The sequence below is a fragment of the Vombatus ursinus genome, unplaced genomic scaffold, assembly GCF_900497805.2.
Source record: "Vombatus ursinus unplaced genomic scaffold, bare-nosed wombat genome assembly UNPS02011369.1, whole genome shotgun sequence".
NCBI lineage: Eukaryota > Metazoa > Chordata > Mammalia > Diprotodontia > Vombatidae > Vombatus > Vombatus ursinus.
This window is the reverse complement of record NW_020951147.1, coordinates 1,137,233-1,154,033: the sequence shown is the minus strand read 5'-3', so window position 1 is coordinate 1,154,033 and position 16,801 is coordinate 1,137,233. Positions and strand designations below refer to the sequence as shown.

The following is a 16,801-nucleotide window of genomic DNA, read 5'->3' as shown; positions in this document are numbered from 1 at the left end:
CTTTCTATCTCCAGGGCCAAGTGTATTGATTATAGTTGGATTATGTATTACATTTTGGTATTTTTGCCTTAAAAGACTAGATTAAAATAGTGTAAATTTGTTTTAATAGGGCAGATTCCTGGGACCTAAACCATTCCTTCCAACCTCCAAATGACCAAGTCTGTCTTCCAATTGCCAGTAAACATTTATTAAGCACCTACTATATGCCTGGTAGTGTGTTAAGATTCTGCCTTAAAGAAGAATGTTCAGATGCGTTTGTTTCTGATTAGGTTTTGGTCTCTTGCAGCTGTTACTGGAGCATTTGGAGTGCCTCGTCTCTAGGCACGAGCGATCTCTGAGGATGACGGTTGTGAAGAGACAAGCGCAGTCTCCTGCAGGAGTGTCCAGTGAGGTGGAAGTACTCAAGGCGCTAAAGTCGCTGTTTGAGCACCACAAAGCCCTGGATGAAAAGGTTCCCTCAGAGCACTCTTCTCCTCCCCCTCTCCCCCCAGCTGCTGCCACAGTTGCCCAGAACCACTGCCCGACACCCGTTCAGGCTGGAGGCACGGTCTTTCCCAGTGTCTTGTGTGAATTCATTCCAGCGGACTCTTCTGGCTTATTGGATTTTCCAGCTTGGAAAATAGGCGTTTCTTGGCCCTAGACAGGATTCTGCGTGTTCAAATGATCTCTAGACTTATAATAATCAGAACCCATGTACTCGAAATGATTTTCTGTGCAATAATGGGTAGGCATGAGTGGTTTTTTGGAATTTAGAGCCCTTCATATAAAGCGAAGCTTTGCTGAAGATGAAATAAAATGAAAAGCATTTAACTGTCTTTCACGACTATTTCAGCCCGTCAGTATTAGCACAGTCACCTAGTCCTGAAGGTGTTTTTCACCTTTTTTGTGTTTATAGACTCCTTGGGCAGTCGCACAAAGCTAACAGACCCCTTCTCTGAATGGTTTTTTTTTTTCTAAACACATAAAATAAAAAAGGATTACAAAGGGAACGAATTAGGTTGAAACACAGATGTAATTTTTTTTCCGGTTTTGAATTCATAGATCCCTGGAAATTTCTTCACAGGTTCGGGTTAGCCCAGGTGAGCCCCAGTCTTGTAGATAGAAGCCTAGACAATTATTTTACTTGTTTATCACTTTCTTTTAAAGGTGAGAGAACGGTTACGAGTAGCACTGGAAAGGTGTAGTTTACTGGAGGAAGAGCTGGGTGCCACCCACAAAGAGGTGAGTGAATGTCCCCCCAGGAGGGTGCTTTCCACAACGCTCGTGAGCTCATCCTCTCACCCTCATCCCAGCGTATCCCACCTCCCGCCGCCTGTTTTTAGGAGCCCTCCCTCTCACTGCTCTTGTTTTCTCAGGGAAAGATGAAGCCCATCTGAAGAGTAACAAGCGTATGCTTTTCTTTGCACAAGTGGGGCTGCTGACGGTTTACAAACTTCCCTGAGGCCGCTCTTACTTGGGCCCATTTGTGATACCCAAAGAGTAGCAGCAGTTTCTTATGGTTCTAAAGGAGGCTTTGTTATTTTTATATTGTTATATAGAGATGGTGAAGCATATTTATATGTTTATAATTATCATAATTTATCAATACATTTCAGTTGTTATAGAGATGATGAGTTATATTTATACATTTCTAATAATTACAATTTATTAATATATTTCTATTGTTATGTAGAGATGGTGAAGCATATTTATATGTTTATAATTATCATAATTTATCAATACATTTCAGTTGTTATAGAGATGATGAATTATATTTATACATTTCTAATTATTACAATTTATTAATATATTTCTATTGTTATATAGAGATGGTGAAGCATATTTATATGTTTATAATTATCATAATTTATCAATACATTTCAGTTGTTATAGAGATGATGAATTATATTTATACATTTCTAATTATTACAATTTATTAATATATCTCTATTGTTACATAGAGATGGTGAATTATAATTGGCATTGATTTGCTTGATTTTTAGTTGATGCTTCTGAAGGAGCAGAACAATCAGAAAAAACCACTAGCAGACGGGATGCTGGATGTAAATCATGAACAGGAAAACACACCAAGCACCAACGGAAAGGCAAGTCTTGGAGTCTGTGAAGTTAATGTGTCCATAATTCCCAGGAAGGCGTCTTTGGAAAGGTTTTCCTAAAATACCTGCTTAGAGCAGAAGCAGGGACTGGGTCATATGAGCCCCCGGGTGCCCAAAGGAAGACCTTTTAATCTATTTAAATGTTCCATTGGCTCTTTCTCCGGGCAGGTGGCCACAAAACTTCATTTTTGTTTTGACAGAGATCTTCTGATGGGTCTTTGAGTCATGAAGAAGACCTAACGAAAGTGTTGGAGCTCCAAGAAATTATAGACAAACAGTCACAAGAACAAAGCCAGATGAAGGAGCGACTGGCGGCTCTCTCCGGCCGGGTGACCGAGCTGGAGGAGGACCTGGACACAGCCCGCAAAGATCTCATCAAGTCTGAAGAGGTGAACACCAAGCTGCAGCGAGATGCCCGAGAGGTGAGTCGGGAGCTTTGTTGTGGAGGAGGAGGAGGAGGGGGACCGAGGAGGGGGACGACGACTGGGCCTGCTGGAGTGTGATCCTCACGCAGGAAGTCTCCGAGCAGTCTCAGAGTTCCCAGCGGCTCCTCCCCCTTCCCATGGCAGAGTAATGACTATGATGGAGCCTTCCCTGTCAGGGGTGGGGTAGGGGAGGGAGCACCTTCGCCTTGTCCGCTGCTTCTTGGCCTTAAGCAGCAGAGCCTGCTGGTGAGCTTGGGATTTTTACTGTACCTTCCACCGTTGTGTCAGTCTGTAACAGCTGTATATCTTTTAGTGAACTTTATCGTTTCTAAATACTTTCTCTGTCTTATGTATCGCATACGCACATACACCCCCCCCCACACCTCTTTTCAAATCATTGGGTTATATGAATTGTATAGAAAACAGATAAAGGGATACGTTGTGCTAGAGTTGATTCCTGACATTTGTTTCGGGATTTGCCTTCTCTATAAGAATTGAACTGACTTCTCAGAAGTTCTTGGAGCAGAGGCTGGGAGACTGCTTGTCAGATAGATTTTAAAGAGGAATCGCCTCCAAGTCTGAGATGCTCTGCTACATGGAGATGCTGCGATTACCCATCAGGCTTAGGGGCGGTGTGGGGAATGGCTTAGATGAGGCCCAAAGGCCATTGCTACTCCCTGTCATACAACAGACAGCATATGGTAATAAGATAAGGATGGTTAATACTAAAGGTCATTAGTTTTTTAATGTTGATAAACAGCAATCTTCCTAGACTTCGTGCTGTTCAGTTTGTCCGTCGTTACGCATTCAGACTTCTTTCTGACAACTTACTCTTGAGTAAATCCTTGACTTGCATTGTGGTAGCTGTTCTGTACAGCATCGTCAACACTACCTATTGACTGAGTTAAAGGAGTTTTCGTTGTTGATGGTCTCCTAGGAGTCTGATGTTCTGGCCTCGGTGTGTAAGAAAGGAGCCCTGTTAACGATCAGCTGGAGAATGGAGTCAGGTCAAGGAGTACAGGGTGTAGAATATCTGTGGTTAACCTACCAGTGGGTGTGCAGAATGTGTCCATCCTCATGCTTGGGAAGCAGCCATGAGAGGAGCGTAGACACGCTTCTCTGGCCACCATTGCTGCTCTGACAGCACAGTCGTAGCAACCGCAGGCTGGTTCTCCTGCCATCTCTCCACTCACCCCCAGTGGCGGACAAGACAGGTCAATTAAAAGAAACCTCCATACCAAGAACTGAGGGCAGCAATAGCGGAAAGACATGGGATGGAGAGACACTGCTGCCTATAAAAGATTGGCAGATCACTTCACTTCCCACTGTCCTCAATTTCCTTATCTGTAAAATGGGTGTGACAGATGTGCTTCTTTCCCAGGCTCACCCTCTGTAAGCTTCCTGGGATTTTGTTAAGTGTGGTAGTTAGGAGCACCAAGCTGTGTAAGTGGTGAAAAGAAAGAAAGGCAAACAGATCAAGTCACGTTTCTTTATTAGGTAATCTGGGGGAGGCAGTCAGATTGGCACTTCTGACCAGACGCGTTATGTCTCACCCAGGTCTGAACAACCTCCTGTGGAGGCTTTGTAGCCCTCTTTGTTCACCGAGCCTGTGGGATGACGTTGGCCTGGTCGTAGCCTAGTGCCTCCTAGCACTATGAGTGTGACATTACAGCTTCCAATCTGAAATGCCCTGGCACTCTGCAGTTACTTTCTTGGACCAGACCCTAATTTTCCTGATGAAAATGAGAAGTAATGTAGCCTTGGGTTCGAGTGTTACCCTTTTCTCTGAGATAAGATCCTTACCTTTGTGCAGGACAGACACCACCTTATGTTTGTCTCTGTATCCCTTGCACTGGGTACAGGGCCTGGCAGAGGGAGGGATTTGTGAGTGCCCATTGGATCTCAATAAATGACTAAAGTAGAATTGTGGAATCAGAGTTCAGAGGGACCCTGACCCTGACCCTAAATGGCACCTGCTCCTTTGCTTTCTGACCTCAAGTCAGCCAGAAGCAGCCCCCTCTCCCAGTGGGTTGCTCCAGTTTGGAAGAGAGTTCTTCCTCACTGAAAGCTTAAATCTGCCTCTCTGTGGCTACCACTCATTGCTTCGAGATTTTCCACTTTTTAGGGGGTCTTATTCTTAGAATCTTATATTTATAATTCTATATTTAATTTGCTTTAAAATTCTTTTATTGAAAAGTCACTGAAGTGAATTAAACTATGTATACATCACCTCTAGTCCTCATGTGCTTCAGTAGCACTGCTAATGATATGTACAGTTATATTCAGCAAAACAATTTTTCACATTAAGAATGTATTTTGAAAAGGTTTCTCCGTATAATTTTGTAGTGACCGTATTTCACACCGTACTTTCATATGACGCCCCTCTGTAATCTCTGTGTGTCTGAGCATCTGCTTTGTTCTCCCTCCCTCCCCCGACATACCTGTTCTCATGTAGGCCATGGCCCAGAAGGAGGATATGGAAGAGAGAATCACAACTCTTGAAAAACGCTACCTCGCCGCCCAGCGGGAAGCTACCTCGGTGCATGACCTCAATGATAAACTTGAAAATGAAATCGCTAATAAGGACTCTCTACATCGACAGGTAGTGCTTGTTATGAAGGGTGCTGGACCTTTTCTCTGGATCTTTTCACTAATAGAGATTCAAGACCAGCATTTTTTGACTGTCATGAGTTTGAACAGAAGGTGCTCTTGTCCTCAGGCTTTAGAAGTCTGTAGAAGTCTGTAGAAGTCTGAAGTTTATGGCTGCCTGGGAGCCTGCGCTTATTTGAGGAATAACTCTGTGTCTTCACAAAACTGGATTGTTCAGGCAGGGTCGGTGGAGCCGGTGGCGGCTCCAGGCCCCTGGGGTCAGCACTTGCACTCTGGCCGCTTATTCCAGCTTCCTCACTGAGGAGCAGAGAAACCAGGGAGAGCCAACGTAATTCAGTTGCTTTGGTTCTTGTCAGTGCCTTGGGTGAAAGGGCTAATGAGTGAAACGTTTGAAAACGTGTTGCCCTTCCTCCATAGGAGAGGTTGTCCATGATTAGTTAAGGGTTGACGATAAAAACTGAAGAGCAGCCGTTTGGCCCAGTGTAAGGAGCATGAAGATTCAGTATTGCCCAGGATCCCGCCAAAATGCATGACTCCCCCAAGTTCTCCCTGCTGACATTTGAGCAGGCTTACCATTCAGCTCGGTTTAGTGGTGATAGTTCTTGAGGCCTTCTCTATGTGTGTGGCCCAAGGGGACAGAGAGAAAAGCCAGCTTTCCTGTCCTGCCTACCCACCGACCCAGGTAAGTCCATGTAAGTTCATTGAATGAAGGAGAGCGCGTGAACAGACAGGGTCATGTGGCAAAACTTCCCGGAAGAGGTGGCGTTGAGGTGATCTTTTGAGTCTTAGAACTTGAAGAGCTGAAGGTGAAGAGGTTGATGGCGTATGCAAGGTAGAAGCTGAGAGTTCAGGGCTGAGTTGGGGGCCGGTGGGGCAGGGGGAGTGAGCGGGGGAGTGAGGAAGTGAGGGGCATAACTTTACAAGAGCAGCAACCCAACATCGGGGAGGAGGAGGGAGGGAGAGATGGGGTGCGGTTGTGTTTTCTGTGCAGGCTTCCAATTGGGCTGTACTGCTTACTTTGCAGGAGGCTTAGAGCTCAACACCTGCTCTTGGGCTTGTCTTTGCAGGTCATGTAGGAACCAGCCTCAGAAACACATCAAAAAACTGCTTTTTTCCTGACTTTTAGGAACATTTGTTTTTTTTTTAAAGAGTTTACATTTAGGGCGTCGAAGAGAAATAGGATGCACTAGAAGGAACGCTTTCTAGGCCAGAATTCAGTGGGGAGGAAGCAGCCTGGGGCTGTGTTCTTGTGGGGAGCTGCAGCCCACCCAGTGTTCACACTTCACCTAGGAAGTAGCTGTCCTGTGCTGTAACAGCTGGATTTTGTTCCAGAGTGAAGACAAAAACCGCCAGTTACAAGAGCGCTTGGAATTGGCCGAGCAGAAGCTGCAGCAGACTTTGAGGAAAGCAGAGACCCTGCCTGAGGTGGAGGCTGAGCTGGCCCAGAGGGTGGCGGCCCTCTCCAAGGTAGGGCCAGTGACCCCGTGGCCTGGGGCCGGCACTCGGTGCTCTTGGTTACGACTTCTCAGTCAACGTAGGCGATTGTCCCTGGATGGTTTCTGATTCTGTGCTCTTCCTCATCCTTTGTTGGGGAATGCTAAGTGGGGAAATGTCACATCTCTGCCTCCTTTGTGTGATTCCTAAAAGCTTTTCCCCAGTTGGTGGTTTTATGTAGTTCGTGTCTCCCCAGCTTGTTTGAACTAAGGATTGCTGCCTTGTAGAGCAGCCCAAACAACACCTGCAAAGCCCGGGGGGGCTTGCCTTCCTCCCCAAGAAAGGGTTTTCGGGTTATGAGGAAGAAGCTTTCTTTTAAAAGTCATATCTGATAGCTAGAACATGCAGTATCAAGGAGCAGTTTCTTCATTTCTTGTTCTTAGAAGGCAGCGAGCAGTGGGAATCCTTATTTTAAACATTGATGTGTGTGAAACAGACCTCCTAGCGGTTTTACATCTGGAGCCGTAACCGCGTTTCTCCTTTCCCTCTGTGGATCTGCTTTTTGAAGTCTCCCTTCTCTTCCACTCCCTGTTATCTTTATCATCTCTTGTTGAATTTGTAGTCTGACCCTTTGTCTTCTGGAAACTCTGCTGCTAAGGAGGCTAAACTGTTCGAACTTACTTCCAAGCTTAGGAAGGTAGAATCCTTTGCACTCCGGTCCCTGTTTCTGCTTGCTGCTTTCTGCTTTCTGCTTTCTGTGCTGACTACCTGAAGGCCGCTTAAGGGCTGGGGACGCTTTCCTGGGGGGAGGCGAATTTGAGGATTTCTAGCACAAACCTAACTGCCAGCACCAGACATTGCACAGTTCACCAAAGGCAGAGGATGGCGTGCTCACTGTTATCACGTGAAAACTCGCAGGTTTGTGATAGAATGAGGTAGACGTGGTACCCACCGTAGGAGTGAAGACTGTCACTCACGCCCAGCACGTCCTGCTTTTTGCTATGGCAGTAGTTCCCACGGCATGTTGTAAATGCTTTTTAATTACTAGGCCAAACTAACGTGTTTGCCCCCGGCAGGCTGAAGAGAGACACGGCAACATTGAAGAGAGATTACGGCAGATGGAGGCCCAGTTGGAAGAAAAGAATCAAGAATTACAGAGGGTGTGTATGCCGCCAGTCTGGGGCAGAGGTCCTAGATTATTAGGTGACCGTTACATTGTCCTGTGCTGGGTTTTCTTCTTTCTCCTACCTCTTTGAGTCTGCTGCCTTGTATTCTTCTAAGGTACCCACAAAATCACTCAGAGATCCTGAGAGTCACTGCTTTTTTGTTATTAAGCCACTCATTTTTAAAAATAAGTTTTATTGATTTTTTTATATCACTAAAATTTTCCTCAATATTTTTCCCCTACCCTCTCCCAGAGAACCATCTCCTATAACAGTAATATTTTTTAAAGAAATAAAAAAGAGGGGGCAGCTAGGTGGCACAGTGGATAGAGCACCGCCCCTGAAGTCAGGAGGACCTGAATTCAAATCCAGCCTCAGAACAAACACTTGACCCTTACTAGCTGTGTGACCCTGGGCAAGTCACTTAACCCCAATTGCCTTTAAAAAAAAAATAAATAAAAAAAGAGGAGAGGAAAAAAATGAGCAGAACTGATCATTATATAAAAAAAAATCTGAAAACACATGCAGTGTACCCCACTTGTGGACCTCCCGCCACTAGCGAGGAGGGGGGTTGGGGGGAATGTCTTTTCATAGATTTTCTTTGGAGCCATACTTGTTTGCTCTAATTTGGCAACGTTCACTTTTTTCTACCTCTGAATTTGTTGCAACATTCACTTTTGGGGGGGGGAGAGTTGTTTCTTTCCATTTATTTTGTTATAGCCATTATATGTGGTGTTTTTGTGGCTCTGCTCACTTCAGTCTACATCTGTACATATAAATTGTTCCATTTTCCTCGCATTCCTTACATTCCTCATTTCTTAGAGCACAGTAATGTTCCATTCCATTCGATCACCACAGTTTGTTTAGTCATTCCCCGGTTGATGACGTCTCTGTTCCCAAGTGTTTGCTATCACCAAAAGCACTGTGCTTTTTGTTTGATGTATAGAAGTATTTTTTTTCTTATTGATGGCATCCTTTGGGTAAAAACCTAGTCGTGGAATCTCTGGGTTAAAGGTCATAGTGACCTTTAGTCACTTTTTTTGCAGTGACTTTCTTTGCAGAAGTTGTCTGGAGGCCCAGCTCCACCAGCAGTGCCCTGCTGTGCCTGTCTTCCTGTAACTGGCCCACCCATCACTGGCTATTTGCATCTCTTGTCATTTTGCCAATTTGTAGGGTAAGAAGTAAAAGTTCAGGGTTATTTTGGTGTACTTTCTGTTATTCTTAGTGATTTGGAACGTTCTTTCGTGTGATTATAAATAGTGTGCAGTTTTTTTGAGAAGTGTTTATATCTTTTGACCACTTATGTATTGAGAAATGGCTTTTGTTTTCATTTAGCCTGTCAGGTAGGTGTGTGTGTGTGTGTGTGTGTGTACACGTGTGTGTATGTATGTATGTATGTATGTATTTGTATATGTATACACACCTTTATAATCTTGAATAGGAAACCCTTATCAGGAAAATTTGATACAAAGATGTTTTTCCTCATTGAATACTTCTCTTCTTGTTCCAGATGCTTTAGAAGTTGTATGTGCAGCAGCTTTTCAGTTTCTTGTGATCAAAGCTTTCTATTTTATCTTTTGTAATTGCTTCTGTCCCTTGTTTAGTTAATCATACATCCCTTATACATAGCTTTGAAATTTGGATAAAAAAAACTTGAAGATGGAGGCAAAACAGAGGATTTTATATTTGATCTTGGGTGTTAGGGAGCAACTGGAGTTAATATTGAGTAGGTATGTAACACGGTCAGGCCTGCACTTTATTTTTTATTTCTTTTTTTTGGGTGGGGGGCGGGGCGCAGTCAGGATTAAGTGACTTGCCCAGGGTCACACAACTAGTTAGTGTCTGAGACTGGATTTGAACTCAGGTCCTCCTAACCCCAGGGCCAGTTGCTCTATCCACCGCAGAGACGTGCACTTTAAAAAAATCATTTGCCTGCTGAGTGTAGGCTGGATCGAAATGGGGAGAGACTTGTGGTGGGCAGACCGACCAGCAGACTCTTTCAGCATTCTAAGTGTAAGATGATAAAGGCCTGCCTCAAGGTGATGACAGTGTCTGAGGAGGGAAGGCTGAACGTGCACGAGATGGTATGGACGTCAAATTGACAGGCATTCGCAGAAAATCAGACATGCATGGGGAGTGAGGCCCAGTGAGGAGTTGAAGATGGCCTCAGGATAGTGGGAGGATGGTGGTGTCCTTAACAGCAGTAGAAGGTTTAGGAGCAAGGGAGCTTGGGGTGACAGGTAATGAATTCAGTTTTAGACATAGTGATTTTGTGATAACGCTGGGATTTTCCATTTGAGATGTTCGGGAAGATGTTGGAAATGTGAGAGGAGATCAGGACAGAGGTTAGGACTGGCCAAGTAACATGAGAATCATCAGCATAACCCTTTGGCATCAGTAGTACAAGTATTATTTCTGTTTTTCAGTTGAGGAAACAGGCTCAGATGTATTCAATGACTTTTACCCCTAGTCATGCATTTATTATATGGCAGAACTGAGATTTTATCCTAGATTGTTTGATTCCGTGTCTGGTGAGGAAGGCTGATTTTGTCTCAATTTGAGGAAAAATTTCACAGGAAATTGAATCCTGTAAAAACAGAGTTGATTATATTTCACGTTGGCGATTTCCTAGTTAAGTGTTGAGATGCAGTGCGGATGAGCACCCATGCCAGATGCTGTGGTTTAGGAGGTGTCTCTAAGACTGTGATTTCTGCTGGCTGACCCAGTGAGGATCAGCTGTGGCCACCTGTGAATTCTGACGCGCTGCATTGTATAAAATCTGAGAGTCACGTTTGTGAATATCCTGTCGCGGTGGATCTCAGCAGAACTAACTGGCTTTGAGTTGGGAGAAGCTGTCAAGCTCATGGTTGCGACTACAAGTTTTCCAAAATTCTGGTTTTTGCTTGAAAGCTCTGATTTTATAATTGGTAACAAATACTTGTCAGTTGTTTTCCTTGAAATGACAGGCTCCTTTGTTCATTTTCGAGCATCCAAGCTTCTCTTCAGCATAAAGGTTGGAGCTGGGTATGCAGCAGTAAGTGGTTTGTGCGCTTTCCAGTTCCGTCCCAGAATACTCAGAAAGTGCATCCCGAAGGGTCACTTTGGACTGCCTCCTCAGGGACGTCCTCAGTTGAGATGGCCATTCTCATTGCTGTGATGGTGTGGTGGTGGTGGTCGACACTACAGGGACCACTGTGACCGGGACGGTTCGGTGCCACTGTCTTGTTTGTGCTTGCTGTTTTACTCAGCCTTATTTTTTGCCCTTTTACTGCAAATGTCAACTCAGTTGTTCCAGAATAAACCAGGAGATTTAAGCACTTGGAATATTTCATTACTTCTTGTTTGTTGCTAAGCATTCATTCACATAGATTAGTCGATATTTATATTGGGTGAATACAAGCAAAAGAGCAAGTCTAGCCATGTTTGGAGAGTCACCCATTCCTAATACAATAGTATAATTCTGCAGTAGCGATGTTAACTCAGTCTTCACTTTTGCTGCTAAATTTTTAATTCACAGGTGATGTAGAATCTGGAAGACTCCATGGAGTTGTACACTCATGAGAGAGAGAAGGAGAGTTAAAAAGGCAAATGTTATTATGAAAATAATTTTGACTTTGAGGACTCCCTGAAAGGGTCTCAGGGACCCCCCAGGGGTCCATGGACCCCATTTCAAAACCCCATGATTTAGACAGAGTCCCTCCTTCTGATCATGGCAGTCCACTTCATTACTCCTCCATAACTGGTTCGTTTAGCTGCTTTTACCTTTTCAAAGAATAGACACTGCACATGGCCTCGTGTTTCCTTCTGATTTTTAATACTGAGCAGTGGCATGTGGAACTTAGAGTCAGTCTACCCGGCTTCCAGAACTTACTATTTCTGTAATCTTTTTCTCCATTTGGAAAATGGGAGTTGAATGAGTTGGCCTCTCAATACCCTGCCTGCTTGAAATCTGGGATCTGAATCTCCTTCCCTTGGGGGCTGTGAAGGAAATGCTTCACAAAACCTTCAAGTCTCACTGTGTCAGTGAGAGTTGCTGAGCTTTATGGTTTCAAAAAAAATTAAGTTCCTTTAGTAGCTGTTGTTTCTTAAAGAGGAGAATCAAATGTCTTGTTGTTTTTCCATCACTGGTGAAGAATAAAGTCACCTTGAGAGGAATGCAGAGGTGGCTCTGAGCGGTTTGGACCACGCAACCTAGAGACTCCCAAGAGGCATCCCGGTCAGCAGTGTTATCAAGGAATTGTGACAGAGGTGGGGGCTGGTCGTACGTGGACATGAGTGGATGGCCAGAGTTCTCCAGGGATGCTCTCGTGCCATTGGGAAGAAGCAGAGAAGGCCCCTCTGTCCTGCGTGGATGCCCTTGGGTGACTCTTGGGACGACATGGACGAGAGCTGCACAGGACGGGCTGAGATGGACCTTAGTGATCACAGATTCCTTGGGGTATCTGGGTGACCTGGGCCAAGCTGTTCTACACAAGTGGATGTGCCAGGGCTGCCTCGTCTGTTGGGCTGGCCCTCACTAGTGGCTGTGTCTAGGATGCTCCAATTGAGGGAGTTCGTTGTGACCGAGAGCAGATTAGAAACAGTGAGATTAATCAGAGCCCCCAGTGAGCTGTAAAACAGTGCTCTTGTTAGCCGAATTCGTTTTGGACACTTGGCCTCTTAAATTGAATGAAGATGTCATTGTTTTTCAGCTTTGGAGCCAGAGGTTTTCTCTGCATCAGAAAAGGTTTCTGGTTGTCTCCTTTTTTGCCCATGAATCTCAGTAGATTTCTGCTTTATGACTCTGTGGAGCTCTGCTGCTCCTCTTCCTTCCTAGAGACCTTGCTTTCTTTTGTTTCACTCGGCCAAAGTCCTGGGTCAAGGGATCTTTCATCTTCTCCTTGGGAACTTCTTCCGTTGGTTGTTAGAAGTTATTACTCTGTATTTGTGAGAAAGTAAGGAAGAAGGGAAAGGGGCGGTGTTCATTTTCTCCTCTCTTGCTGCTGTTCCAGGCGAGGCAGAGAGAGAAGATGAATGAAGAGCACAGTAAGCGCCTGTCGGACACCGTGGACAGGCTCCTCTCCGAGTCCAACGAGAGGCTCCAGCTTCACCTGAAGGAGCGGATGGCGGCTCTGGAGGATAAGGTACGGTGCGCAGGAGGTGCTGGGGCCACATGGGGAGAGTCGCTGTTCTGTGTCGGGGGCGAAGTGCTCTGGTAGAAAAGTAGAACTTGGGTTTCAGGTGGGAAAAATCGCATATAAACTCTTATTAACTGTTACTGTCCCTAAGTACTTTCTACCATATATTTCTACCATACACTCATCCCTTATTTCGGAAAGCTTGTTAATTATTTCTAATCCAACTTCTTTTTGCTGAAGTCTCTCTTGCAATGCTCACAGACTCTATAGTTTTTTGGAACTTCATAGTTTTCAAAGCATTCTACCTGTCTCCACCCCATTTATTGATTTCCTTTGAGCCTGATTTGGAAGACTTTTATAGGTGAGACTTTGTTCAGGTGGACGCCCTGTGTATCAGCAACAACAGAGGTTTGCTTTGTTTGCTACCTTGATTTGCCCCAGTAAATTGGGACTAGGCTTTTTCCTAAACTTGTCTATGTCATGGGAGTGAGGAACATGTTTATCCCTGGTCAGGGATAGGGAAGCACTTGCTATCCTGTATAGAGGGAAGGTCAGTTTTTCTGTATGTATGTGGCAAGTAGTAGATTGTATAGGATTATGCCTGGGGAAACTGAGTGGGGCCTCTGTCTCACTCATTGGTCATGTGGCTTATTAGGCTTCTGTAAGACATGGATTTGCAGGTTTTGCCTGCGTTGACATGGGCAGTTTTCGAGATGCTAGAATTGTAGGAAAAGCCCTGGACTAAATTTAAAGAGATGGGAATTCAAGTCGTGGTTTGGCCACACATTTTTTCCATCACTTCCTCCCCCAATTCTGTGAGCCTTGATTTCATTTACCAAATGAAGGTATTGAAGGAGGTGACTTTAAGGAACCTTTCCATCTCCCAAGTTTCTTTGAAAAACTATTTTTGGAGCAAATAGGAGTTCCCTGAGCTCTGCTTCTGACTGACTGTGGTCCATGGCATAAGTCTGTCTGCCCCACAAAGCTTAGATGTTTCTTGTCACTCACAAAAAAGAGTCTGAGGAAGTGGTCCCTCTGTGGCTTGTAGTCCAGTGTTATTCTAAGGAAGGTGGTTAGTGCTTGTTGGCCACTCTGAGAACTGGACAGCAGTGCTTTTGCGTGGAGGTTGGGTGGCGACAATTATAGTTCATTAATTCTGTATTTTAAGTATTCAGACTCTTAAAGTAAATTCTCTGCTGCTACAGACCACTGTCTTTTAAATGACATTTTTAGGGACTTCATGAAATGGGCATCCCAGCTTATGATGTTGCTAAAGGTGGCATGTTTGGATTTGAAATACTTCTTTTTATAGTATCAAAATTACTTTATCAATTTGAAATTTAATTTTAATAATACAGAATGACTATTGAATTAACAGATGATTAAAAAGTAGAGCAAACATTTACTAATTACCTACTGTGAAGATCAATGGTCTTGGCTTTGGGGCAGATACAAACTTAAGTTAAGACCTGGTCCCAGCTTTGAAGACATTTACAGTCTCTGGAAGGCTAGCCACCAGTCCAGATAAAAGTGCGTCCCCTTAACTAAGCTCCTAATGAGCTACAGAACGAAACGATAGCCCCGTTTAATCAAGAGGAAAACAAGACCAGGAATGTCTGTTGATGAGGGGTAAGCCAAGCCACTCTATGGTTGCCCCCAACGTACCTGACCTCACTGCTCCCCTCCTGGCTCCCACCAGTCAGCTTCTGCTGATGTGTTTGCAGACAGTGTAGACTCAGCTCTGGAGGTCCGTCAGAAGGGACTCTTAGCTGTGTGAATCTCTCTCTTCTAGAATTCTCTGCTTCGAGAGGTTGAAAATGCCAAAAAGCAAGTAGAAGAAACACAACATGACAAGGTATTTATGAAGACTTGAGTGATTTCCGTGGGGTTTCTTTGATCAGGGAGCCTCTGGGTGGGCAGGAGGCTGAATTGAAAGGCTTCGGTTTTATTTATTTGTTTGTTTTTTGTTTGTTTTTTTTTGTTTTGTTTTTACTACTTATTATTTGGCAGCTGTTTTTGATGCCAGTGGGTTTGAGCTGAGTACATATTTGGGAAGCACTGATCATTGGTATTTGTTTTAAAAGTAGAGTTGATAGAAAATTTGGGCTCAGACTTTTGAATATGTTTCATACTATGAATTTTTACTTTAGCTTCCAAAACCCTTTGGATTTGTGTGATTTTTTTTTTTCCCCTTGAGTGTATAAAGCCCCTTGGGGTAACTTGGTGTCTCAGATACGTGTTTACTCTAGAGAACCTTGGAGGTTAGCACTGTGTTTGTTTTAGGGGATTCTCTCTGGGAAGACTAGTTTGAATATATTACCCTGACCCCTTTTACCTGATAACCACCAGGTGACAAGTTTTCATGTTTTATAATTGAGTCTCAGTTTCATTTGAGTGAAATGCAGTAGATAAAAGATGGCAGAGGCGTAGACCCCTCTAGGTTAGGGAGGCGTTGGCCACAGACAGGAAGGTGGAGGTGGGATAGCTGCCGTTCCGCGGTCATTCCCATGACCCAAAGGGAACTTACGGCTAGGAGCACGGGTGCCAAACCTCTGTGGAATCGTGGGTATAGTTCTGACTGCAGAATTTATTTAGATTTGATTCATGGGATTTATAGAGAAGTCCCTTTGGCTCAAGAACCTGTTTCCCTTGTCCCCTTTCCCAGGACCAGCTGGTGCTCAACATGGAAGCCTTGAGGGCTGAAATAGACCAGATGAGGATGCGTGGTGGCGGCTCGCTGCATCATGGGTGCGTGTGTGGGTGGCCGCGGAATCGTTACCCAAGAATTTCATTTGCAAAGACTTAGATGGGCAGGAGCTTGGCTTTCTGTGAGCGTTGGCTATCCTTCTCTGTGTTGCAGCCGGCCACACCTGGGCAGCGTACCCGATTTCCGGTATCCCGTGGCAGAGAGTCCCACAGATCCTCACAGCACCACATCAGTATTGCGACGGGCCCAGAAGGGCCGTCTGGCGGCTCTCCGGGACGAGCCTTCCAAGGTAACCAAGCAGCGTCTGCTGGTCTGAGGTCGAAAGAAGCTGAGCATAGGCGGTTTGGGAGGCCTCGCTGAAAAAGCTCATCATTTGTTATGAATTGTACCCTACTCTTGATTTGAGAAAATATGGAAGCAGTAGTTGAGGTTCTCCTATGACCCTGTCATGTACTGCTTTCACTTTTAAAATAATTTATGTCAGAAATGAACTTTGTCACATACCCATAGTCAGCCTTATTCTTTATATGTCTTTGAAGAGGCGTATACTTTTTATACACTTCCAGAACGTCTGGTATTTAAAAGATGTTCCATAATTTTAAGGGAGTCACAGTAAGCTCGTGACAGACTTTCCTTTCTGTCCCCCAGACCAAAGGAAGTAGCTTTGGGCAGAGGGCCCAGCGTTGCGCTCTTCTTCTTGTGTTTAGTTCTGTTGCCTTGATTGATTAGTGGGTTATCCAGAGGCCCTGCTCCTGTCCCTGCACATCCAGGTCCCTAGGGGCCTTAGACCTCACCCCCTCCAGTTCTGAGGCTTGAAAGAAAGCAGAGGGAAGTTACTGATTTCTCCATCCTACTCATCCAAGTATTAATGTGTCGGGAGCTGCAGCTAGCCTAGAATCGAGTCCCCTGGGTTCTCCGTTCCTTCTTAGCCCAGCAGCTTTAGAACCAGCTCTTTATTTTTGCATTTCACTGTTGTCGCTCCACCAGGTTATGGTAGAAAGATGCTCAGGAGCTACATTCAGGGTATATAGAAGACAACTAAATCATTGGGTTTATTTTTACTGTTCCTTAAACACTGCTGACTGATGGATGGCTGCAGCATGTAAGTGTGACATGTTACCCCCAAAGTCTTTCTTTGTTTGCATTTTAAAACAAGCTCATTTACTCATGCAGTATTTGACTTCATATAGGTACATGCGTTTCAGCAAAGCTGACTGGATCTCCCTGGGTCATTTCACACACAGCTCAC

General features: G+C 44.6%; 1 protein-coding gene across 4 annotated transcripts in view; it reads left to right on the top strand.

Moving 5' to 3' along the window:
• PPFIA1 (PTPRF interacting protein alpha 1) overlaps positions 1-16,801 on the top strand; it is a 102,062-nt gene that overhangs the window by 44,797 nt on the left and 40,464 nt on the right. For 3 of the 4 annotated variants that reach the window (XM_027856336.1, XM_027856333.1, XM_027856335.1), the window contains exons 4-14: positions 287-451; positions 1,147-1,221; positions 1,983-2,084; positions 2,297-2,518; positions 4,977-5,123; positions 6,464-6,598; positions 7,642-7,725; positions 12,720-12,851; positions 14,638-14,700; positions 15,511-15,593; positions 15,706-15,841. In XM_027856336.1, the coding sequence (XP_027712137.1) occupies positions 287-451; positions 1,147-1,221; positions 1,983-2,084; positions 2,297-2,518; positions 4,977-5,123; positions 6,464-6,598; positions 7,642-7,725; positions 12,720-12,851; positions 14,638-14,700; positions 15,511-15,593; positions 15,706-15,841 (1,344 nt within the window). Of the gene's footprint in view, positions 1-286; positions 452-1,146; positions 1,222-1,982; positions 2,085-2,296; positions 2,519-4,976; positions 5,124-6,463; positions 6,599-7,187; positions 7,263-7,641; positions 7,726-12,719; positions 12,852-14,637; positions 14,701-15,510; positions 15,594-15,705; positions 15,842-16,801 lie in introns of all 4 variants that reach the window. The other variant, XM_027856337.1, reaches the window with a different exon arrangement.